This window comes from Haemorhous mexicanus, chromosome 8 (assembly GCF_027477595.1).
Source record: "Haemorhous mexicanus isolate bHaeMex1 chromosome 8, bHaeMex1.pri, whole genome shotgun sequence".
In the NCBI taxonomy this organism is placed as follows: domain Eukaryota; kingdom Metazoa; phylum Chordata; class Aves; order Passeriformes; family Fringillidae; genus Haemorhous; species Haemorhous mexicanus.
This window is the reverse complement of record NC_082348.1, coordinates 23,157,795-23,184,195: the sequence shown is the minus strand read 5'-3', so window position 1 is coordinate 23,184,195 and position 26,401 is coordinate 23,157,795. Positions and strand designations below refer to the sequence as shown.

The window sequence follows — 26,401 nt, the reverse complement described above, 5'->3', positions numbered from 1 at the left end:
TTTAAATGCATTTATGGTTACCTGACCATTTAATAAAGTATGTGTTCTACAGAGAGCTGCACTGGGATGCATGGATTAGTGAACTCTGCAGTAGAGGAAGCAGTCTGGGGTGATTTAAAAGAGCTGACAGTTCTACCAACACTCATTTGAAGAAGGGTAAGCAAACATGCTTAAGGAGCTTGGATCAACTACCGTGTTGCCCCTCATTGCCTCTGGCTGCATGTCTGGTAGTTTTCCAGATGTTTGTTTTTTCCTTAGAGAGTTCCTGCTTTTTCTCAGGAGCTAAGCTGTCATTTGCAGTTGGCTGATGTATTCTGTTCCTCTGCCCTTCATGGTCTGAATGCTGGGGGAGGTGATGCACTTGTGCTGGGCTGGAGGAAACTTCCCTGAGCATTTGCTCTGGGCATCCTGGAGGACCTCTGCAGGTGCAGCCGTGGGGGCTGTAGTGCTGGGGACAGTGTAAGGCCCCTGCAGAGACTTTGCAACCCCTCTCCCTCCTTACTCAGCAGCACAGACCTTTATGATCTCTCTGCTTTGTGTCCTGTCCTAATCTTCTCATGTTAATGATTTAAAGGCACTTTGTCCATATTTTAAAATTTTACTTCTTAAGGGTTCAGCTTAAACGATGTTTTTTTTTCATCCAAGCAGACAGTGATGCAACCTTTATATTTGTGCAAGGGTTAATTCCCTGCCTGGGAAAGGTTTTCATGCACCTGGTGATTTAAAAAAGATTGGAAAAATGCTTCTGTGGATGTATTTTTCTATTTTCTCTGCTTGCTGTAGATATTTATCAGTGTACAAAAAGAAATTCAATTAGATAATTGGAAGAGAATGCATAGATTTATTTTATCTATTTTGATTTGCTAATAGTTGGTATTGGGGAAATGGCTGTATTTTCTATTAACCATCTGTAAATGTATCCGATATGACACATGAAGTGAGTTTATGCTTGTTGTGAAACATGCAGAAGACATCATACTAGTTCTGCTTTTTAATTGTCTTTACTTTCTTCTATATATATATAATATGTCAGTGCATGAGCAGGAGGATAAGACTACAGAGAGGGTAGAAGAAAAATTGGAACTGAGCAAGAATTGATGGAGGACCAGAAACCAAAATGATAACGGTATCATTTTGTAAATGATCACAAGAAAAGGAGGCAGAAAAAACATCCTGATGGCAAGAAAGAAAATTTCTAAAATTTTTTTCAGGCCAAGGAGAACTGTAAGTTGTGCAGAATTGCTTCTTGGTCTCAGGTTCCCTCTGAACTTGTGGGCCATATGTGCCTTTTGCCACTGATCACAGTGAGAACCCTTAGCTGCTCCCAGGTCGGTAGGTGGAACCAGCAGAACATTGGAACTTGTTCTTAATGTACCGTGTGTCTTCTACAGTGCAACTTACTCTTCTTTTATTGGGCAGTTAGAAAGCTATAACCTCCTGATTTGTCTGATCTAAAATAAACTTAAACTAACCTAGTAGGTCTCAACAAACCTTCTGAACTTGACAGCAGATGGCACATGCTTTTTATTTAGCCCTGCATACACTATCTTGGTGGGTGGTAACTGCCTTAGGACAAAATCAGCATCCCACCAGTCACCATCTGGGACGGCAGATGATATGTGGGACTGTCATGAATAAGCATTCTGATGTTTGTAAATGTCTGAAGGAAGACACTGCTTGTTAACGTGGCAGTTGGTATGCAGTCACCTCCGTGAGAAGCACACTTTATGCAGTAATCAGCAAAAGATGAATTGTGTGCCTTGGGTTCCTCTCTGGAATATGGGTGGGTGTAAGTTGAATCTTCCATAATTTGTTCATTTTGATGGCAAACTTGAATGGCTCTTATCTTGACAGACCTTTAGTCTTTGTCACTGCTTTTGTGCTAGAAATTGTATACTCTTTGGTACTGTGTCAGCAGTATTATTTACAGGCCTCATACTGCATCATAACCGATGCTGGTAGCGAGCACAAATGCATGGTATGAAATGTGCCCTTGCTTTGACAGTGTACTCTGAATTGATGGGGAAATTGAGGGGACAGTTTGGAGAAAAAGGTGTGAAATTGCTTGCAAAAAACATCCCATAGTTTTGTTCCAGATGCAGGAATGGAAATGCACATCTTCTGGCCCTCCTCTACTGTGGGTGATGGAGAGATGGAGGTGACTGAGCTGGATCAGAAGCCAACCTTATTGAGAATATGAAGGATAGGATTCTATTTTTGGTAACAATTTCTCATTGGTTAGATTCTTCATGACATCAGCTATCTGGTAATCATTACAAAATTTCACAACATATCTTTTGGTCGCTTCTACACCAGGGAGCAGTTTTCTGTGTCTGTCTGTCCCATGGCTTCTGTTTGATTAGGCCTGAGATATCAGACTCCTTTATCAGTTCAATTGTACCTCTGTCTCCTCTCCACGTTCTACTCCCATTTTCCCTTGTCCACCGAGCAAGATGCACATGCAGACATCTGAACCATGAGGATATCCACAGGCCACTTGCCTCATCTTCTCTGTTCCTAGCTCTATGCACTAAGCCCCTTTCCTGAACAGAAGTGCTTTGAGAAATGCTTTTTGGATCTGGTATTTTGGAGGGGCTGTTTGTAATTTATGTGACAGGTGTCTTATGTATTTTAGACAGTAAAGTTGGCCTTGTAGGAAACTCTGAATTGTATCAAGTACAAACATCTTCAAAAGAACCTGTGCATCTATCATGCAACTTGATTCTTACTGCAGTTCCAACATCCATTTGATTTGTGTTGTTGTAGTTTTACTCACACTTAGCTGGTCTGTGTACCAGCTGAAGTAGGTATCATAGAATCACAGAATGGTTTGGGTTGGAAGGGACCTTAAAGACCATCCAGCTCCAACCCCCTGCCATGGACAGGGGCACTTTCCATGAGGCAAAATTGCTCAGGGCCTCATCCAACCTGATCTTCAGCACTACCAGGGATGGGGCATCCACAGCTTCTCTGGGCAATCTGTTCCGGTGTCTCACCACCCTCATAGCAAAGAATTTCTTTCTATTATGTAATCTACACCTACCCTCTTTCAGTTTGAAGCCATTATCTCTTGTCCTGTCACTCCATATCCTTGTGAAAAGTCCCTCTCCAGCTCTCTCATAGCCTTTTCAGCTGCTGGGAGGTGCTCTAAGGTCTTCCTGGAGCCTTCTCTTCTCCAGGCTGAGCAACCCCAACTCTCTCAGCCTCTCATCATAGGAGAAGTGCTTCAGTCTTCTAATAATCTTTAGGTCCCACACAAGAGGGTCACTTCTCCAGCAGGTCCATGCCCTTCTTTTTTTGGGGTCTGCAGAGCTCTTTGAAACAACAGTTTGGGGAATGACATCTACTTTAGCAATTCAAATAGCTGACTTGACTAATATGTTTTTCAGTGCCTCCTGAATTCTTAGTGTAGAATATATACAGGAGTGCAGGGCTTAAAAAGTTTATGCAGGTGCACAGTTTGTGATAACTGGGAGTGGGGCTGTGGCTGAGTCTCATCCCCAATGGGCTACAGCTGTGTAGGACAGGTGACCAGCACTGAAGGTAATGAGCCATAGAGTGTTCAGGTGCACTGACCAATCACCAAAGGGGACAGAGGGCACACAGGTGCAATGCATGAACATGAGGGGCACCCAGGTGCAATGCATGAACCACGAGGGTATAAAAGGTTGTGCTGAAGAATAAGAAAGAGCAGATGATTGCAGTCTTCTGAAGTGACATGATGGTACTCTGTATGGGCAGATACCTGAAGCCTTCTGATGTGGTATGTTGTTACTCTGTGTGGGGGAATGCTTAAAGCCTTCTGCAATTGTAGGGTGCTGCTCTGTGTGTTGTGGCCATCTCAACAGGGACATATACCATGATAAGTTTATGTACTTCAGTGGTTCTGGAATTGCCATTGGACCTTTGGTGTGAAGGTTTTATGGTAGAGCAATGTATTGCCTTAGTGTCTTAAGGTATTTTTTACTATTAAGTATGATGTGCAAGTAGTATACTGACTTTATACAAATGAATAATAAAAAGGAAGAAGCCCAAACAATCTGCCACATGAAATCTTAATTTAGGCACTACCTTCAGCTTCAACTGTAAAAGTTAGGGTCCAAAAGTTTATAAAACCAGATTAGATTAAAGCAATAATATGGTTGCACTGGCTGGAAAGCACAGAAATGAGGAGTGTCTGCCAAATTTGTACAAGCAAATGCACTCCTCCTCATGACTCTTAGTTGAGGGGAGAACAGAGTGGATTATCTACATGGAAGCACATGTGTGTCCTGTTTCTGCATCAGGGTGTGAAATGTAGGCAAAACTATTAAAAGGCTGGCTCTACTTTTTTATGAATGGAGGTGCATTTTTTAGTGTGGGGTAAGGTATTCAGAATGGATTTTGCAAACAACAGTCTCTTAAAGCCTGAGGTGACTGGCAGCTTGAGTTTAGGAGAGGTCTGTGCGTGAGAAGGAGGAATTAGGGAGTGGCTGTATCTTCATCTTCACCAGGCGTCTCTCCAAGTTCAGTGTCGGCACAAAATACACTTAGTTGAAGTTTCTTTAAGCAGGGAAAAGGGCAAGCAAAGGGTTAGGTTCAGGTCAGTGCTAACTTTCACCTGGCCTGCCTGCAGGTGGTTTCATACTGGATGATCCAATATTCTTATGGTCTGTCACTACCAGCTGGAGAATATTCCTAAAACTTGATCATAAAACTTAAGTAATAACATAAAGTAGATGTGATGTCCCTTTATACTGTAAAGCAGCATTGGTTTTGATATTTTTTCAGTTCCAAAAGAGAATCAGTTGTTTACATAGACGATGATAGGATCTTAGGAATGATGACTAATCTGGGAGCACCTTTTTAGGAGCGCTTTAGGATTGACATTCACTGCCACTGATAATGCTTGCAGTTTTCTGTTCTTTGTGTTCTTAGTGCTTTCAATCACACTGATAGATCTCAATCTCACATTTTTTTCTGAATGTGGTGTGTTCTTTGTTCATGCCCAGCTATTATATTTTCACACAATCATCAAAGCTCTTGTGTCCAAGAGTGCTTTCACAGCATTACCAGGCTTTATCCTGAAGTAATGATTTCCAGTACAAATTATGTTCAGCTCCTAGCATTGTCAGACTTAAGAACAAGACAGCCATCTACTAGGCCTGACTTTCTGTTGTGGCTTCATTTTATGCTGACATGAATTCTTGATATTTTTTAAGAAGGTAGGAAATTATTTTTACTTCCTGAGACCAAAGATTGATTTACTCTTCAAATGTGATTATGCTCAAGGAAGATAAAGAAAAAGCCAGGTACAAATACCCTGTAGGAACCTCAGATTATGTCAGCAGGTTTTCATCTTTATTTTTGCAAGTTTATGCCACGAACAACTTTTTTTATAAATAAAATAGTTGCTTCACTAGAAGTACCTTATATCTTAAATCAGCTGTCCAAATAGTAAAAAGCCATGTGTTTTGCAGTTGGCTTTATGTTATCTTAAGCTTCTTAAATGTATAAAAATGATGTGTTCTTTTAAAAACCCATTTTCTGTGGTCTTTTTTATTGTTGAACGCAGGTTCAAACTATACCTTCTACAGGATTTTCCCTTTGTAGGTTTGTGTTCTGCTCTTCCAAGTTGTAACTGGAAGATATTTGATGGAGATATTTTAATTAGTGTTTTATTATTTGATGTTTTTCTAGAGAGAAATACAAGGAGTCCTTTGATTTAAACAGTACTTGGATCCAATACTTTGAAAGTTACAAGTAAAAATCCTAACCTAGCAACTTTGTAGAAAAGAGGTGATATTCAATTTATAAATAAAATTTGTAGTTGATAAGACAGTTCCCTGATCTCAAGAAAGCAGGTTGTGAAAATGGGCAAAATTGAAAATATACACTTTGCTAATTTCTACTTGGGAAAATTTAGCTTTTTTTAATTGAGGGTTTGCTGTTAAAATAACTTGTAATTTTCGTGTTCAATCTATTAAGCGATCCTATTTTTTTTAACTTTTTGATTTTTTTTTTCTTTTCTTTGTTCTTTTTTCTTTTTTTCCCTTATTGACATTTGGGCATGTTTAATGTTATAATCCTGCCCATATCCAGGAAAATGCTACTATGAGTCTCTCTGTTTTTGTGGTTTTTTCTTCTTCCTGGGTGTTACTTTACAAATACAGTATATTTGGGATTTAGGTCTTTAATATGAAACTAGAGTTCCTAGATGAAATAGGATGTAAATAGAATCAGATGCAGACAATCAGCGATGGCTGGTATGAAATGGACTTTTTGGGGTTTTTTTAATGAGGACATTAAAACACAGACTGGGCCATGGGGTACCTGATGGAATTTGTTGCAGACATCATACCAGGGATAGCACTGTGGATATTGGGATCATTATAAGGATTTGTTCCAAGGATGTGTTAGAGAGAAAGCTAAGGGAGCTGAGTAGCCATTTTCCTGGAAGGTCTGCTCTCTCTGGTGGTAGGGGAGGGCAAATGTCTAAAATGACATCTAAACCATGTGTTGGTCACTTTGGGCATCTAAATATTCTTCTGTAATTAGCTAAGATTGCTTAGAGTGTAAGTTAACTCAAGGTAAGCAGTGGTTTAATGACAGACTGCCGAGTAGAAGGCACCAACTTGTCAAATGGTTCATCAAGCAAAATCGTATTATGATAATTCTGTAGAACTATCTGTTTGTCTTGAAGCATCATCCAGGAGAGCTGTCTGGACTCCAAACTTGGTTAGCCTGCTTGGCAGCCGTCTGATGTGTTATGTCAGGTGAGGATATATCTCTTTGGCAAATAAACTGATGTGTGAATAGATTCATGATAATGCTAAGAATGCCAGAAATCTGTAAGTATGGAGGCTACAGAGGAAAGGATCAGCCTTGGAATTAGAGCTAACCACAGATATTGGCACAAGCAACAGCAGTCTCTGATAACCTCAGTCGAGAGTCTTTTCATTTATTCCAGTTTAGCTGAGCTCACAGTCTAGTGCAGCAGGTCAAATTTTAGGTTTCCTTTTTAACATGAAAAATTTCAAGGCAGTAAAGCAAAGCAAAACACTAGCTACTTGAATGCTTCCAGTTTTATGAATTACCTTGTGCTGCACAGCTAATGTTTGTGTTGTGAAAAAACCATCTGTTTTTATACTTTGAAGAGAATCTCCTTCAAATGTTAAATGCTCTAAAATGTGTTAGTGAAGAGGCTGTCAGCCGTTTGTTACCATTCAAAACTTTTCATGCACAATGAAAGCAAGCTGAGTTTCTATTCCTCTTTTTTATTGATAAACTAGCATCAAAATTAAAGCTAAAAAATTGCTTAGCCCAGTTTGGTCTGTGTACTGTGATCAATTGATTATTCTTTATCTGTCTTAAGAAATAAAAGTGTGTTTGCTTTTTTGAACCATCCAGTTTTTACTGTAACTTTGAATAAAAACATTCATGTGTTTTGTAAGCAGAGATGAAATACATAAGCAAGAGTTGATCAGATATGGATGGATGGGTAATAAATAGTTTGACAGGTGGAGATGTTGCAGAATATGATGCCTCCTTGAGGAATTTCAGAACAAGATGAGGATTAAACATGGCAGGTCTCTGTTTGGGCTTGTACTGAAAGAAATAGGAACATCTTTGGAAACCAAACAGGTCCCTTAAACATATGGGGGATTTTTCAAAGCTGGCTTCAAAAGAGTCTCTAGTGCTTTTTTTAACTCTGTAGGATACTGTGCACAAGGCACTATGCATATGCTGTTCACCACAGTATCCCAAAAGAACTTGTTGCCCAGATGGTGCAAACCATATGCCTCTTGATAGTTTATCTGTGTTTGGGAAATACTCTCTAAAAATACAAGAAAGGTCATAAGACTTGTAAAAAACAGCTCTAGTGAATGTCTTTTAAATAATGCTCTGGGGGTATTCAAAGCTGGTTTATGTATTTTTTGGGGTTGGGTTTTTTTCTTTTGGGAGATGTGTGTAAATGTTTTATGAAGAGATGGGGAAGCAGGGAATCATAGTTGCTCAGTGTGAGACCACAGCTCTTAAGGCATGCATGCAGGCTTCACTAGTTCAGTGCACAGGTAGTTTTTCTCCACTGGAGATGCTCAAGAGGACTGCAACACAAGGCTGGGTCCTGGGTCTCTCTCTCTCCCCCCACAATTCTCCCAACTGTCTGAAGGAACCTTTTTGGAAATGTAACAATACAGAAAGCCAGTTAATTTTGTTTTTTTCCCATGTCTTCAGCAACTCATTTGATTATTTCCAAAGGCTAAAGGAGAAAATTCTCTTTGCCCATATGTAAGTTTTTAAAATGGGTTTTCTTTTTTGCTTACCTGGCACAGATCCACAGAGGAAAGAGAGTCTAATTACATTTCCAGCACAGTGGTTCTTTGAAGTATGAACTAATTAGGAATGGGCATTGCAAAAGTTTAGACCAGCACTCAGGAAAAGAATGCATCATGTAACCATCACTAATTCATTAGGATAACCAAAGCTTATTTCCTTTGAGTAAAGATTTGCACATTCTCACCTACAGCACTGTACTATATATAATACTTCTTTGTAGCTCCTCTGAAAGCACAACTCTGTTTAAAAGTAAATTACCCAGCCAAATTGAAAGGCTAATTGCCTTGAGCTTCAAGTACAAAGGATATCCACACTTAGATTTCTCGGCCAGCTGCAAGAGGCTGAGGGAGATGTGTTTTCAGAAATCCTTACAGGGTATCTCATTACACTTCAGAATTTTCATGTGGTGTCATAAATCACTAACTTATTCTTGCTCCAGTATTGTTTGCAGAATCTATTGAGATAGATCAGTTCTGTGTACTGGGGAGGAAATGTGGTGGAGGGACAACCCTGTTTAGTTTGCTACCTAATCTTCAGGTTTGTGTCAAATACCTGGAGAGGTCTTGTACTTCACATTGCTTCCTCTTATGATTTTGATTAGAAGAAATATTAGCATATCTGTTTTGATTCATAATTTGTTTTAGCAAGAGAGAGTGATGGGGCATACAGTCCCTTTACTGACTTAACATTTCTCTGGATCATTTCAGCTGGATATATGGATGCTCTTCTGTGTTTGCTGCTTTGTTTTTCTTGTTTCCCCATTCTCACCTTTCATTTTGTAATTGAGTCTAATCCTCATTGAGTAAATACAGTGACAACCTTTGCAATGTGTATGTCCAGTGTGATTCACAGAATCATGTTCTTTTTGTATGGATCATTTTAATTTGTGGATATTATGTATCAGCTGCTGTTAAGACTTGGCTTACACTGTGCTGTGTTAAGGTTATATGGAACTGGGAACTTGCAGGATTGATGGAATGTATTTTCTCCATATGATAATTCCCAACCCTTCTGCCTTTTAATGAACTCAGATTCTTGTTCTTACTCTTAAACCAACTTCTAAATACTTCACAATCCCACCTATAACAATTACTCTAAATTATTTTTTGGTTTCAGAGAATGTAATGATTATGTAACTTCTCTGTGTTCTCAGCTCACTGACTGTAGTCTCAAGTAGCTGCTTCTGTTACATGATAATGTTATTGAGCTATGTGTAAACCTGAGGAATGAAATGGCTCTGTTTCATATCTGACTGCTGGAGGGTGAGAACAAGTACCACCCAGAACTCTTCACAATCTATCTGCAGGAATAAGCTCTTTTTAAAAGAAAAAAATACTTGTCAGATGTGTGCTTGCATAAATTTGAGTGACTAAAAAGTTTAGAGAATAAGAACAATGTGGTTGGCTTGTGGTTTTTTTTGTTTGTTTGGGTTTTTTTTCTATTGCAAATTAATGTGTATGTACATGTTTCTTTCATAAAAGTTTAAAGCATTCAGATAGCCTTTTAAAGAAAGGTTAGTTTGTGTAAGATAAACCTCATTCATGGTGAGATTCTTAACACTGACTCAGTGCAGGATTGTACTTGTGCTGGATGTTCTAGGAAGGTGTGTTTTTCCAACCTGAACTTTAAAGAAGAAAGGAAGGAGACAAAATTTTGAAAACAATGGAAACTTTCCTTGCATGTAATAACCTTTTTAGTTTTTGAACAAATACATTCACCACAAGATGTGCTAATTTGTGGTAAAATCTGTATTACTGTGTAAAAAATGGCCATATTTTAAAATCTCACTGCATGTTTGCCACCAACATTTTCTTTCTAAACACTCTAGAAGAGACTCAACAAAGCTTTTCAAACACAAGTGATTTGCATTACCAAATGTACAGGTCTCCAAATCCCAGGAGAATGAGGGCTGGGATTTCTGTGAGGAGCAGGCAGATTTCTGAGGCTTGACATGGTCTTGTCTCTGGCTGCACATACAGGTTCTCTCCGGGGTTGGACTGGTCAGAGTATGCTGCTGCAAGCCCTACTACACTCAATGTAAGCATTTTCTCAGAAGCAATTTGCATCTCCTGCTCCCATCAGTTGTTGGGAGGTCATGGCTGCTTATAATCAGACCACCTTTTAATTTAGGTGCAGAGCTTAAGGCAGCAAAGTTTGTTTTAAAAATTCAGCTTGTGGTTTTTAATTCTTAAATTAGTAGCAAGAGATTGCTTCAAGGACTCATTTGTCCGGTGTATGCAACTTTGTAGTAAAACTGAATTTATAGTCATTTTTTTGTTAAAACAAGAGTGCACCTTGGCAGTGATTTCTTTTTATTTGTTTGAAGGTTAATTTTCTTTCCATCCTGGCAGCTGGGATGCCTAAGGGTGCAGGTGCAGTGTGTGACTCCTTGCTGTGCTCAATTGTTCTTTCTAGGTGCATCCATGTTTATAAATACTTTTGGTGATGTCAGGACTGCACTTTTGAGGCAAATGTTCTTTGGCCCATAACTGAGCAGTCTCAGACTTCACCAAGGTTTTGTTCCTTTGGAGGAAAGGAAGCAGAAGCCTGCAGTCCAGGAGTGTACGTGTCTTGTGCCGCAGTGCTAATGCAGTCCCAGCCCAGAGCTTTGGGAAGGCTTTGGTGCTCTTACAGGCAGCTCCATCAGTCTTCCTTCTGCTCCATGCAGCTTCCTAATGCAGGTGTTTGCCACTGCCAATTTTAGAGGTATCCAAACCAACTGAGCTTCGTTAAGATCTTACAGGTGATTGAAATAATTGCTGCATGATATTTTTGATTATTCTCTGTCTGCAACCAAACGTACGAGATTTTTGACAGGCCAGGATTTTTAAAATGTAACATCTTTTATTATTCTATAATGGTTTGTATGTACAACTTGTAAAAGAATTTTTGTTTCAGAACATTTTACTTCAGAGAACAAAAGCCACAACAGTGATGTTGAAATAACAAATTACAGAAATAACAAATTACAGAAGCCCTAAAGGGGCTAGGGGAGGTTATTTATGGTTTAAAATACATTGAAAAATAACAAATAGTAAAGCACTAAGGAGATTAAATTTTCAGATGAAAATGTTATCTTAGCTCAGCTGAGTCAAGGATCTTGGTTGCTTGACTTGAAATATGATACTTACACTTAAATGATTTAGTGTGACAGTCTCTAGCCTAGGTTTTCAGGATCACCAGTATTTTGCTTTTAAATTAATTAGGTACCTGTGTGCTATGATTATTTTTAATAATTAGTTTTATTTTTTATGTGATTTATACCTTAATGTGTTGTTAATATTGTTTGTTTGATAACAGAACTGTCATCTATAAGAAACAAAGACATGAAGTCTATTTACCATACTTGATCAGTGAATTGTATGTGAGAAGGAATCTGTACCAATACTAAAATGTTAAGCATGGGTTAGGAATGTGATGAAATACTCTATCTTACCATATAAATGACTAACTGATTCTGAAGCTTTTCCTGTGTACACCCAGAGAAGAGAACAGAGGTTTATTACCTTTCTCTTGGTAATAAGCTTAACTGGATTATGAGAGGGGTACTCTGGTGTTACTTGTGAATGCTGCACTCTTCTGGGGAGGATTACTGCCACTTCTGGTTTTAAAGTTTGTGTCTTTCAGTGCTCCTGCCTAAGAGAGTGGTAGGTGTACACGAAGTTCTGTGCTGCTCTGGTTCCCTGGCTGGAAAAGGGACCTTGTGTTTGAAGTCTTTTGCTTTTGAAACCAGACCACAGGTGAACACTTGCCTGGAAAGAGCTGCTTTTGTGCACTGCTCTCTAAGCCAGCCTTTGGCCATCCAGAGTATTTGGGTGGTGGGGGATAAGAATAAACATCAATTTGTGTAGCTAAGAAAACAGAATTATTTTTTATATGAGTTACCCTAGACCCCCTATTTCCTCTCTGCTGGTTTAGCACCACGCCTTAAATGAAATATGGACTTTCCCCATATGTATAAAACTGTACTTTGTGCAGCTTGATGATGAGGTTTAGTTCTAATGGGCAAGTTAATATTTCAGGCTCTTGGCTTGTTGTTCAGGGACTGTCATTTACCATGATTTTGTGTAGTTTGCACAAGACTAATGTTTAGCTGACTTTCCTCTGTACAATAGTTTGAGTTGTGAAGGTATGGATGGACTAATATAGATAACATACAATCTTTATATGAAGCTGAAGATTTGGATGTATGTGAAAGTGGAAAGGCTTCATTAGTCTCATTTGAACAGTCTGCTGTCTTCCAGTGTTTCCATAACATTTCTTGTTGGCATCCTTTTTGTTGAATAATTGTATTTGTAGCAGTGGGCACTGCTATAGTAATTGGAAAGTAAAAAGCTCTGGAACCAGTGTTTAGTAAGGCAGAGGAAATGTATTTGAAGATATTCTTAACCTCTGCTACAGATGCAATAATAAATCTGCTTTAAAATAGAGAGCTTGCTTAACAAAATAATGAGTTGTTGTAAGTTGCTGTGCACAGACTGTGATACATTGCCAACTCATTATTTCTGAGCTCTATGGTGTGTCACAAATGCTTTTATTTCTACATTAAGCAATGCCTCTGCAGTTTGGAACCTTATTTGTTCGAACTGGTTGCTAGGTCATGCATTACAGCATTTTAAAGAAGAAAATGCAGCTTTAATAGTAAGGACTTGTTGCTCTCTAGTAACAATTTTGTCTCCCTTCCTTGTAGGTATGAAGCGTCCGTTAAGTCCTGACCACATCGTTGAAGATGGGATTATGAATCAACCAGCTGTGCTACGGTCCTTTGAAGAAAAAGGACTGAGGAATGACAGACAGGATTACCAATTAAGCAAAGAAAAAAAGAAGATACTGTTTTCCTTCTGTGAAGTGTGCAATATACAGCTGAACTCTGCAGCCCAAGCTCAAGTTCATTACAACGGGAAATCTCACTTGAAAAGAGTGAAGCAGCTAAATAATGGAAAGCTCCCTACAAGTACAGCTCCTGGCACTTTGCTTGCAAGTACAAGCACAGGTACATAATTAGTTTGAGATGTTGGTTTTTGGTCAAGAATTCTGAGGAAGCTTTTAAGCCCTACCTTCTCCACTCAACATAACCATTAAACTTAGTGTAGATTGATACTAGTAGTTAATAATATTTTGCCATGTTCAGAATTACTGGTGTATTTCTTTTCCTGTGAAGCCAGGTGGTATTGAGGCAATATTCCATTATGTGTTGGACCTTGAGATATGGTCTATTTGGAAGTAACTCTTGTGGATCCAAACACACATTTTGTCATCTGCTTTTGTTCCCAAAAGAAAGTTCTGGAGGGATGCTACATGTACAGGAGAAACTTTTAAATGAAATCTAGTAGTGGAATGATGGAGGAGGAGAGCTGGAATTTACAGGCCTGGCCCTTTTATTCTTTCTGCTTTCACCCCGCTGGGTTTTAACCACTCTCATCCATAGAATCAGTTTTGGTTGGAAAAGACCTCTAAGAAGTATTTCAAAGTAAGACTTTTTACTTACTAGGGAAAACAAAAGTCTTGGGCAAAATGCATCTAGCGTGCATAATGTAAAGATACAAAGCACATAATCTGCCCTTCTGGTTTTTTGGGGAGTTTGTTTCTTTTTATTTTAGTGTTAGACACCGTTCATAGCTACTTGAGAAAAATCTAACAGATCTCAAATCTTCCTACAAGGAGTTTTCTTAATTGTAGCATTTGTTTTCATTTGCTACATTAAGATACTGGGTTTGGTTTCTTTTATTTTGTATAGAAACAGTCAAACAACATTGAAAGGTTTAGCTTTTTCTTTCTTCTGATTTTGTTTCTTGTTAGCTAATTTTACTTGTTTTGAAGTCTGTGGTACTGTTTTGTTTGATTTAGAACTAAGCAGTGTGAGAGTATCACTTGTATAAGGCCTGTGATTCAAAAGATGAAATTTCTATTGAATAATATCTATATTAATTAATTGTGAGCATTCTTAAAATAACTGAAAATCTGTGAGACCTTATGATTGATTTAAGATTCCTCTGTGTGTGGACCTGCAATGCAAACATATAAAAGCATTTTCTATTTTTGTTGCTTTTTGTAATCTGAACCCCTTCATCTGATGCCTTTGGTGTCATTGCTGGGGATCACAGCTGATGCTCTGGCACCATTACTCAAAGAATGCCCTGATGCTCAGAATACAATTCTGTTTGCTGGAGCACATGCTTTGGGGTTAGTGCATAGCTTGGGAGTTAAAATTCATGTTGCTTTGTCCTTTGTTCACCAATCTCTATATTAGACTATTAGTTGTGTGCTAGTTATGCTGGTCTATCTGGTGCATGTTGAAATCAGCATTTTTTTTCATAGCTGAAGGATATTGTGTTCATAGCATTGAAAAGAAAGAAATGCCTTACAATAGGCAATTTATTATTACTGTGATTACATAAACAATTTAGTATACAGTTTAAGAACTAGTGGGAGAACAAGATTTACTGAGATGTAGTTCTCAAAGAACATTTTCCAAAAATAACTAGAAATTAATTTTCTTATAAATTGACATTAGCCAGGCTCAGTTTTAATCCATGTCCTCTGGAGTGTTATTACCTCTTGTAATAGAAGTCTTCCTTTCCCATTTCTTCAGCTAACATTGTAAACAGAACTAATTGTGCAGATGGTAAGAGAGCAATTATATTAATCTCACCTCACCAGTGAATAGACTTTATTCCGGATGCAAATAGCCCCTCTCATACTTTGCTGTTACAGCTGTACCCTTCTGTTAAAGCACCCAGTGAACAGTTCAGCACACCTTAGGAAACTTCCTGCAAAAGTTCCATCCAGTGGCAGTTTGGAGACTTGTTCTCTGTGCTCAATAGATAAAGGTGAAATCAATAATATTCCCACTGGAAAATGAGGTGACTGTAAAATATTCGTGACTGTAAATTTTCCTTGACAGTTCAGAAACCAGGATTACAGACCTGCCAGAACTGTCTTGATTCTGTGTGACAGTATTGATGGATCACTGACTCCAGCTCTCCCTGACACTTGGTGGACTTTGTTATAAACGGAGATGAGACGTATTTTCATATTCATTCTGTTTTGTGATCCTCTCTGTGACAGGTGGCCCTCAGTTGTTAGCAAATGTCCTTTTAATTTTTGACTTCTACTGTTCTTTACAACTATAAGCTCAAATTGTTGCTCTTAACTTGCTGGTAGTGGTCCTTGTACTACTATTGGAATGTTCATTAAGATTTGATACCTGGGATTCCAGGTCCTCGTAAGAATACCTTTAATTGTATAGATGAAGGACTTTAGATATCTAAAGTCTAAATATAATTTTAGAGATGAGTTTAAATTCACTTCTTTATATTTAGAGTAAGGATGAAATTGTCATAGGATTTAAAACATATTTAGCAACAAATTTTTCTAAAAAGTTTCCTCTGTTTCTAGTTAATCTTGCTGCACCAGTTATTGATATATACAAGTTCTTTTGCTCTTGTACCTCCACCTGCAATTTAAATTACTTCCTAGCAAGTAAAATGTAATAGAAAATAAAGATTTAAGAGTTGCTTTTCTTTATATGGCCACAATCAAGAAATCAATGGGTTACATTAGGTGACTTTGGTGATTTGATCCACTCATTGCACTCCTCCTTTTATTTACATTGGTGTTGAAAAGTGGAAAAAAAGAGAATTCTACTTGGAAAATACGTTGCACACGGTGAGCCTTCCCTATTGCCTATGTTAGTGCTTGTTAATTACCAGCCATGCCCACCACAACTCTTAGTGCAGCCACTCCCAGGGCCATCCCGACCCTTGTGCCAGACATACAGACAGGCTAGGACAGACAGCCTGCTGTTAGCAGGACATAAATGAACTCTCATGAAAGTCAGAAAGTGCGTGTTTGCCTTTGCAGCTGAAGTTGGAAATGATTTAATCTATTTCCTATGAAGAAAAAGGAAAAGAAAGGGTGGTTTCCTGCAGCCTTGGGGAGATGTATTTTGGAGCGAGCCTGTTTAAAGCTTTTCAGTGAGCAGGCCGTGCTGGAGCCTGCAGCAGATCCCAGCTGTCCTGGGTACCTGGAATCCACCTGCCCCCTCTGAGAGCACGGGCTGAGCTCACGGGGCCGCGGCCAGTCCTGGGCGTAGGACACGAGTGTGGCTCGGTGCTGATTGAAGTCTGCTTGCCTTCTCGGTGCTGCCGGCGAGCTGAGGGGTGAATTGCTGCGGAGCCGGGATGCTCGGGAGCCGGGATGCTCGGGAGCCGGGATGCTCGGGAGCCGGGATGCTCGGGAGCCGGGATGCTCGGGAGCCGGGATGCTCGGGAGCCGGGATGCTCGGGAGCCGGGATGCTCGGGAGCCGGGATGCTCGGGAGCCGGGATGCTCGGGAGCCGGGATGCCGGGCTCCCACGCGATGGCGCTGCAGCCCGGGCCGTGCCGAGCCGCGCGTTCAGCATCCCGGCGCTTTGGGGATAATTGCGGACTGCTCCTAGCGCCGGCCGGGGGATGCCGGGCACGGCTGCCTCGTGTTCCTCCCGCTCCTTCCTCGGAGGTGGCATCGGTTTTGCTCCGCGAATTCTCATTGCTTTTTCCATGGGCTGGTGTGTCCTGGTGAGTCTCCTGGTTCTCTCTCCTTCCCCCTACGGTAACATGGGAACAGTTGGTGTAGTTTTAAGGAAGTGCACTAGAAATTCCTATCGGAGTCCAGATTTTACAGATCTCTGGAAACACGTAGAGAAGTTTCCTTTTTATTACAGAAGGTACCCAGATTTAAAAGTGGGCAAAGGAAAACCCCTTTTTTCTGGGTCCTAGGCTGTTTTAAAGAGCACAGGTGCTTCAGGGCACTCATTAATGCCCATGTGATCGTTCTGCAGGTCTGGCTGGAGGTGTGATTGGGATGTTAGGGTGCAGTGTATCCTGGTAGCAGCTCTGCCTTCTTGGTCTTGAAATCTCTGACCTTGCGTGACAGTTTTGAAAGTGCTGTAGGACCCCATACCATGACGCTTTGTAAGGAACAGTGCTACAAGTTGTTGTGTTAACATTGCAATACTGAGGAAATAACCACAGGTTGATTTCCTGAGGTGTTATAAACACACAGTTTTGTGATCTGGTTCACAGCAATGACAGCCAGGGATTTGTTAATACAGCAAAATAAATATGTAAATTACTAGACTTCTGTTGTGTTTGCGACTTAAACAGGTCACAAAAAGGGCCTAGTAGTGGTAGTGGAAGGGAGAGGTAAAACAGCAGTTTTGGGCCTGGGAGAAGAGCAGGGGAGTTTGGACAAGACAGGGCTTCTTCCACTTTTGGCAACAGAGATTAGAGCTTCTTTGTCTCTGTGCAGTGCCATATAAACTTGTAAGTCTAGTCAACCTATCAAATTAATGGAGGCAGGGAGGCTTACAATTAAAGAACTCAGATTATTCTTGATAGGATCCATGGACTGTATAGCTAACTTGCACATTAGTTTTCAAAAAAAATAGAGATAGAAAGTGTAAATAGTATCTTCAGCCAAAAAATTTAAAAGACTATTGATAGACATTGAGAAATTATACTGAAAATATTCCAGATGCCTTAGATCAGACCAATGACGATTGGTTACAACAGAATGAATCTGCAGTGCACTGCTCTCATTTCAGTGGAGTTTTTCCTTGGTTTTTGTCAGAAGAATCTAAACCTAAATGCAGGTTTTTGTATGTTGGTTTTAGTCTTTATATGGGCCAAGACTGGCTTTCTGACAGGTACCTCAGTTGCCATCTGAGACTTTGTGCCAACATAATGGAGTGCAGAACTTTTGCTTACTTTAAGCCTCTTGATCTAGGTCCTCATTTCCTTCTCAATGTTTGTCTTTCATTAATCTACAAAAAGGCAAGGATAATCTGATTTTTATTGCAGAACATCTTTATGAATTATTCTAGCAAGTACTCAGATGAATGGAAAGCAGCAACTAAAAGAATCTTTAAGAAGTTTGTGACCTGAGTCCTATTAAATGTGTGCAGGCATAGCTATAGAATTAGTGCATAAGTCTGTAGAGAGCTCTGTGAGCTTACTCTTTTGTGTTGGGCCAAAACCTTTTTTAGACTAGTAGAAGGTGAGTATTTGTTCTGCCTTCCATGTCTGCTGCCTACAGCCCAACCTTTTAGAGAGCAGTTTCAAGAAAGCTGCTTCTGAAGGGCCACAAAGTGGAGCAACTCCTCAGGGCTTCCCCTCTCTGCCCTCTTGTGAGAGGGAGGTTGCTTTGCTGTCCTACTCTAGGTGAAATCCATTTTGCTATTTGTAAAAAATTCTACTCTCACTAAAAAGCAAAACTGTGTCCAATATAATAGAAATAATAACAGAGTTACATGCCCATAATGAAGCATGTCTTAGTGAGCTGTTGAGAAACTCTAAGTATTTCACTTCTTGCTACAGGGTATGTTGACTTTTTTCTTACTCAGTGGTCTCTTGAACAAGATGACATTTGGTAGGTGGTACCACATTCTTTGCATCACTTGAGTCTCTTCCACCATTTACTTAAGAGATAGGTAATGGTACATAACATTTTTCTTACAGAATGAAATGTATTTAGTGTAAGCAATTGCTGTTTTTTCCTTCATGGAAGTCATCATAGAAACATAGAAATTAGGCAGTTTATTGTATTCTTTTTGGGCACTTGATACTCCTCACAAAATGCTGATGGTGAGAATTAATATCAAGGCCCAGAACTGGCATTAAAGTTGGTTTTTTATTTACCAATGACTACACACTATATTCAAAATATTCTGTTCTTTGAGTAGCTGCACTCTGAAAGTACTGGTGAAATTAATAAAAAATATTAAGTTGATTATATGTGCACTCACTGGTAGTCTTCAGGAAAAACATGGGGAAATCATTATTTTATTGAGGTTGTTTTTTTTTAAAGTAATTGATAAGTTAATTAGAAAAAAACATTCAAAAATTTTCCTAATTCCCTAATGGCAAATTGAAAACCACAGGTAAGAGTTATCAGACCAATTACTCGTTTCTGGACTCCATTCTCTTGGAGATGGGGAGCACATGAATGACATTAAGCAAAAAAAATAAAGTATGTACCTATTATGGAAAAAAATAGTTTATAGGCAGTGATCCTTTGGGTGGAATGTGAAAGGATTTCAGAATAAAATTGGACAGTACATTCAGGACCCTTTGCCACTACTTTGCACAGATATATTCTTGTAGCAAGATGCCTTCCTGGATAGTTTAACCTCTCTTCAAGGGCAGTTATGCTGTGGTAAAAAGCGGCATTTAAGACATCAGAAAATCGGTTGTTTAAGAGTCTAGGACCAAAAATACAACTGCTCACCAGCCATGGTTTCGAGCTGAGAATGGCTTCAGGAGTGGTGATGATACAACTTCTGCTTCAGTTGGGAGCATATCCCTTGTCATTTAACCCCTTTGGGCATGGCCTGGAGAGTGTCTTAAATCAGCTGAGTTGATGTTGCTGCGAGAATTTCTTCACTGTCTCACTGGAGGTTGTGATCCACAGTTTAGAGGTGTAGACAGCTGAGATGAAAAGGGATCTATAAGTTCAGACATTTTTATTTGTGTGCCTTTTTAGCCATGATTTCTGTATTAAAACTACTGGAAGAAACAAAAAAATGAAGTTAGGTTTGTTTATTATTTTTACCTTGTAAAAGGAAAACTGCTGTCTTTTCTGTATAGTAATTTTTCTCATCTGGGATCAGATGCTGTCAAAATTTCTCTGGTAGTTGTCTCATGATCCAGCAGTATATTTGGATAACTGTACAGGCAATAATAAAAAACTCCTGTGTCCTTCAGTTTCTTCAAAGCCTAGTTATGGTTACATCTGTCTTATGCTGTGTACCTCTGGGTGTGAGCATGCACAGCAGCACATGCTCTCTTACCTTTCTGGGGAAAGAAAACCTGTGAAGTACCTGTAAAGATGAAAAATATGTACATTGTGAGAAGTCCATGTGGGAGTAGGAATAGCATGAATTTAATAAGCCATGGAGGTTTTTCATAGTAAGTAATTTAAAATTACTCTTGTTTTGAAAGAATGAAGGCATTGGTCATGCAATTTCATGCTTTTAATGATATTTTTATTTTGGTAAAAATATTTAATCTGCTAGACTGTGCAGGTCTTTGTTGGGTCAGCATTCTAAATGTTTTCACCCAAATATTCATTATACTTTTTAATGGATATCCTGGTTTTTAATAGACTTCATTAGTTACATGGTTAAAAAATACTTATTTCATTTGCATAATTTTGAATTAATCTTATTTAGAAACGCTGTGAGGAATCATTAATTTTTATTGCTGGATTCCCCCCCCCCCCCCCCCCAATAATGAACCTCATCACACAATACAGGCTGCTCATTCTCCTCTGTCTCCTGTTCGTTGTAGAAAAGACAGAGCTATTTTTAACATTTACACAGTCTAGATAGATGATTCCTCATTCTGTGTGGTTTGGAGCTGAAGCTGTAGAGCCTTTCATAATCATATCCTTTTATTTTTTCATGGTTTGCTTGAATTTGATCTCTGTAGCTGATTCCATGCATTGATAATGAAGGCTTGGGTTGCCTGATTCTCAGCATAAATTCAGGCAGACTTCTAGTTTGACAGGGGCTCTGTGTTTCGGTAGGCATGAAGATACAGAACTGAAATTGCTTTGCTTTCTTTACAAATGACTCAGAGTGTGCTTGTCCTTCCCTAAAATGTTGCCAGCGTGTGAAGGATTTTCAATGAGCAGTGCAATAAGCCGGCATCTGGGAAGGTTGGAGGCTGCTCTGGTGTAGCAGTGAACTGTCACACAGATGAGCAGGGCTGGAGCCAACACTCTGTAGCACCGTAGATCATATTGGTCACATACTGGAAGTTTTGTTTATGTAACTTGGTTGCTGTTTAACCTGCTTAAATAGTATTGCCATAATGTGGAGTGGGCTTCCCAGTAGAGGTGAGTCTGTTTTTTATTATTAAACTTCACTGAATTGCTTTGTGCTACGACATTGAGTGGATGCTTACATGTTTGGCATTATTGCTGTGTGCAGTGCATTTCTGTTTTAGTTATTCCAGTGGAAAGGATAATAAAAAAGGCAGGCATATAATGCATCTTTTTCTTCTCTTCTTATTTCAGTATTAAAAGTAACTAAATATGTGGCAAGCTCCCTTTCCTTGCTTGCTGTTTGCAGAGGGCATCTTTCCAGTAGGTGACTTCCTATGCATTTTAAATGTTTTTTGAATGTCAGTGATGCTGTGTTATTGTTGTAGAAAGAAGCTTATTAGCAGTGTGAATAAATATCTCTCACCAGAGCTTGCTTTCTGGCTTTTTAAATCCCAAAGTATGGTTACAATGGTGTGTGAAACACAAGAGCTGTTGGATTCTCCAGATAAACTAAAAAAGTAAAGAATGAAATAAATTGTATACTGGATTTGACATGTTAGATATGTCTGTCATTGTTAATATTAAAAGTTATGATCTGTCATGCCCAGAACAGCTTCCAGTAATTCATTTGCACTGACAGCTTTCTTTGAGAAGGGTATAAAATTACTGTCGCCTCTCCCTAACCAGTTAAATTTGAGATTTAGTGCACCAAGTTTTATTTAAGGGAACAGATAGTGTGCTAAAGGTAGCCTGTGAAGTTCTAGTAGCAAATCTTTAAGCTTGAAAGCATAATCGTAAACTAAACAGACTTTGTACTTGTGTGCTTAAAAAAGGGGGTTTTATTGAGAATTTCACCTATAGCAGAACAAAAAACAATTAGCTCAGCTGAGTTACTTATTAAGCACTGCTAGTATATGAATATTGAGCTGATGAGCTGAGACCTTGTATGAAGATATTTGTGTATGCTGATAATATTTTTTAATAAAACAAGGAAATATGTTGAAAAATATTTATTAATTTTTTTCTTGCTTGCTATAGAAATGTCTGTGCTTACTATGTAAAGACTGCTGTGGTTTTTTTTTTTTTCCTCTTCTGAGGAACTAGGACAGCTCATGCTTTTTCCTGCTAAATATATTTATGAGGCAGCTGTTTTATAGCTTTCAGCTCCAAAGTTATAGATAAGTGTGTATTTGTTTGACAGAAGATTCGAGAATTTCCATTTACTGCCAGTACATGTAAAGCTTGGCTAAGCAGACTGCATCAGGAGCACACACCATTTGTATTAGCCAATCTGTCTTTGCAAGTCCCAGGGCCACTATCTTGCTAGAAGCCACTGTGTGCTTTTGAAAGCATGAAATTAGTTTTATACTGAGCACATAGTTTCTCATTTAGCAGTTCTTTTTATGGTAATGGTCAATTTATGGTTCAGTGCCAGAATTTTGGTGTTCTGTCAAAGCTGATAGCTTCTGCTAAGGTGTTCTTTGGAGATAAAGACAAACAAAATCCAAAACAACACCCCCCCAACAAAAATGCAGTTTGTGGTGGGGATCCTAGGGAGATGCAAATAAAAGAAAGTTCTCCTGAATGACCCAACTCTCAACATTGCTGACAGCATTTTGGAATTATTTTGTTGTAGTATTTCAGCAAACATTTGTTATTCATTACATGAAATCATTAAATTAATTGTCACCTTTTTATACTTCTTAAGTTTTTTTGTTTGCGCTTTTTTTTCCCTCCGTGTGACATGTAAAATTGCTGTCTCTCAATGCTAATTTTCTTTATGTGCTTATTTAATGATTAAGGTCAAAATGCACTTGAAAAATGTACATGAAGCACCCTAAACATTCAGGATGATTTCTAGGTAGCAGCTTTAGAATACTTTACGAGCTTTTCCCTTTCTTTAGGAATCTATAGAAGTAAAAATAAGTTGTTACTAATACCCTTGTAAAACCTTTTTTAATACATATAATTCATAAATTGATGAACCAACTTTTTTTTAACCTGTGTCTCGTTCTTGGCAGGTTTTTGTTGTTTTTCTAACTATTCCAGATTTGTGACTCTTCCTCACTAGAAGCTATGCTTGATGAAAGGTTAAGGTGGTGAACATTCTGCACTTCACTTGGGTTACTCTCTCTAGCCTACATTATTCTCTCTTGTATACAGGCAATTTAAAATTGCATTGTTTTAAATCTAGGTCTTCACAATTCTGACTGGATCCTGAAATAACCATTTCTTAGAGATATGATATCTGCTTTACTCAGCTCTGTCTGCAAGGAGCAAAATTTGATGTTGCCTTTTCTTGTGCAAGATGCTGTTGGCTCTAGAGCTGGTAGTGCTTCTTCCGAGTGCTGAAGAGAGATCCTGTTCCACCTACTGTTATGCCTTCCTGGGATAAGAAAAATCTGGAAGTCATACTTCCCAGAAGTTAAGAAGTAAATGTAAGGTGGTGCATCTCTTTTTTCTTGCTCCATCATTGTGGAGGAGAGGCAGTAGAAGCTATGGAGAAGACTGCCCTTTGTCACAGGCATTTGGAAAGCACAGCAGTCCCACTGCAACAAAGCTCCCTTTTCAAAACCATTTTTGGATGCTTCTGTAGTCATGCAAGAGATGCATACTGGCAGCTTAAATATATATTGTTGGCATTTTAGGACCTTTGAGTAATTTTACTTGCTACTCTTCAGTGTGTATTTAAAGGCTACCAGGCAGAAAATTTTATGAACGTTTGGAAACAATGTGTGTGACATGTTGCTACCATGGCATATAAAAATTGTTTTATTTGTGTAAGTGCTTGAGATAGAATGCCTTTCTTTGTCCTTTTATTTTTTGGTAATTCTTTGTATCATTATGAATGTAAGCTTGCCAAATTTCAATCTGGTTGATTCTTTGTTTGAAGATGGTTTTTGCAAGGTCCTTTTATCTCTAAAGATCTTGCATCTTCTTCGAGTGTCTTTATTGCTGCATGTTTCCCCTCCTGCCATTTCATATTGGTAGTTCAAGTGAGAGGCAAGATTTGGTGTGTTTGTTGTGCTGGACAAAACTACTTCACTTCCTGGTGTGAACTTCTATTGTTTCTGTGTCCATTCTCTAGCTGTTTCTGTATCAGATTGTCACTTATTACATGGCACTGTAATTTTAATTTCTTCTCCTCTGGAAGACAGCAGTGTTAAAGTATGGTGATCTTCTGCATTTTGGGGGTTTTCAGGAGGCAGCAGCTTCTCTACTGGCAAGATTACTTTACAAGGAGATTCTGAAGAAGAGGACACAAAGTTAAAAGGAAAAGAAATTATTGGGGAAGTGGTATGTTTTGAGCAAATCCATGTTAGTCACTTGACTCTGGGATCCAAGTCTAGCTAAGCTCTCAGTGGAAATTTTGAAATTTGCTTTTTTTTTTTTTTTTTTTTGTGGAGGTCACTGATGAATCCTGCCAAAGGAGCTGAGTGCACTGAGAACTGTAGTTCACTGTAGCAGCCCTGTTGAAGCTTTACTACTGAAGCTCAAGTTTATATGTTTTTTTCTGTCTATAGGTTAAAGAGCCAGAGATGTTCTGGAGGTCTCACCCAGAATGTTCAGCCAAAAAATTCTCTTTTTTTTAATCTGCTTTCTGTTCTGTTGGATTTTGAGCAGTGCTCATAACATGACTCTGAAGGGAAAATAAACTGAGTAACTTCCCTCTTTCACATATGCTTTTTTGTTCCTGTAAGGATGTTTTTTTAAATTATTTTTAAGTTGGAAGTGAGGAAAGCTGGGTGTGTTTTGATCTCCTGAGGTGTAAGGAGAGTGCTTTTGTATTGATACCAGCAGTCAGGGCAGATGAAAGGCAAAATTCCTTAGCCTTGGGTAGGTTCAAGACCTACACTGAAGTGTTTGTGTCTCTGACTGAGCAGTGCAGATCTTGGGAGGAGATGAGGAAGCTTTTTAATACTCTGTGGATAGAGGAATAGAGCTTCCTTAAGGCTGGAGGCCTTAAGATTCATATAGTGGGCTACAGGAGCTCCTTGAGGGATGGGATATGACTGTGAAAACTCAATGAACAAAATCTTCCCTTGAAGCAACTTGTGAAACTGTCAGACTTTGGGCAAGATTGTGTGTTATGATGCATTTGATAATACCACTTGTTAGTGTTTGGGTTGTTCTGGATGGTGTAGGAGGTCTGTGTTCAGATCACCTGTGTTCAGGTGATGAAAGGATGTTTGCATGCCAAGGGACTTCTGAGGTTACTGTGGTGTATTCAATTTTGGATTTTTTTGCTTGGTTTTGCTAGCTGTTCACATTGGTACTGTTTATATTTTTACTGAGCTGGAAAAATATAGAGAGTACCAATGTGAATAGCTAGAAAAAAATGAGAAAAAAATCCAAAATTGAATACACCACAGTAAGGTCTCTGGTGTGTGAGTTTCCCTTTGGCTTGTTTCAAGCATTCTGTCATGGCAGAAGTTGGAACACAGTGCCTGGATTTGGAACTTCCACCTGGGGGTCTCTGTTTTCTTCAGGATATTTCATAGTAGGGGTGGAGAGATGAAGGGGAGGTAAAAAATCCATGTAGGAAGTTCTTAAGATTGTCTGTTTTTCTCCTCAAGCTGGATTCAAATTTTTCACACATGTGCATCTCCTCTGGCTCAGCCTTGAGCGTTTGCAATGATGGCATCCTGAAATGTTTTTGGAACTGCTTTTTTTTATCAGGTGATCAAACTTAGGTGGAACATGGAGAAAATGAAGAGGTGAGGAAGATTCATAGGCTTTAGAGGGGCACATCTGGATAAAGAGTCACAGAAATCACTTCATCAAGAAAAAACAGACTAGTTGGAAAGGACAGAAGATTATTGTTAGGAATTGCAATGTTAGTGGTACCATTTGAGCCTGATGCATCTTAGTAAGGTTCTGAATAGTAAAAATTGATCTGTTCAGTAATCATTGTAGTAACCTCTTTTTTAATGAAACACAGACAGCACTTAGCTCCTGTGTCCCCAGGTTACTTCTGAAGATCAGATTTAAGCTTCTCTGTCACTTTGGCTGCTGAGTTAAGGATGAGACTTTGAGAAAAGCCAAAGCTTAAACACCAGGAGGGTATTGACTGGGGAGTAAATCTTTATGAAAACAGCCTCAGGTTTTGGGTATATTAAAAATGGTTATAAAGAATGGAAACTGGTATAGTTACAGATTTGTTCTTGGTAGCTATTGACAGAAACAAGGACAAATCTAGCAGAAACAAAAATATTGTTGTCCTTTTATTTTAACAGTTGCAAACATTTACTCATTTTAATAATTCACCCTATCT

General features: G+C 38.9%; 1 protein-coding gene across 2 annotated transcripts in view; it reads left to right on the top strand.

The window, feature by feature from the left end:
* Nucleotides 1-20,962: 20,962 nt before the first annotated feature.
* Nucleotides 20,963-26,401, top strand: part of ZNF385B (zinc finger protein 385B) — a 109,931-nt gene continuing 104,492 nt past the window's right edge. The window contains exon 1 of one of the 2 annotated variants that reach the window (XM_059853205.1): nucleotides 20,963-21,198. Coding sequence is in view for 1 of the 2 variants with exons in the window: in XM_059853202.1 (XP_059709185.1) it covers nucleotides 21,174-21,198 (25 nt within the window). In the remaining variant the exon portion in view is untranslated. The remainder of the gene's footprint in view (nucleotides 21,199-26,401) is intronic. The other variant, XM_059853202.1, reaches the window with a different exon arrangement.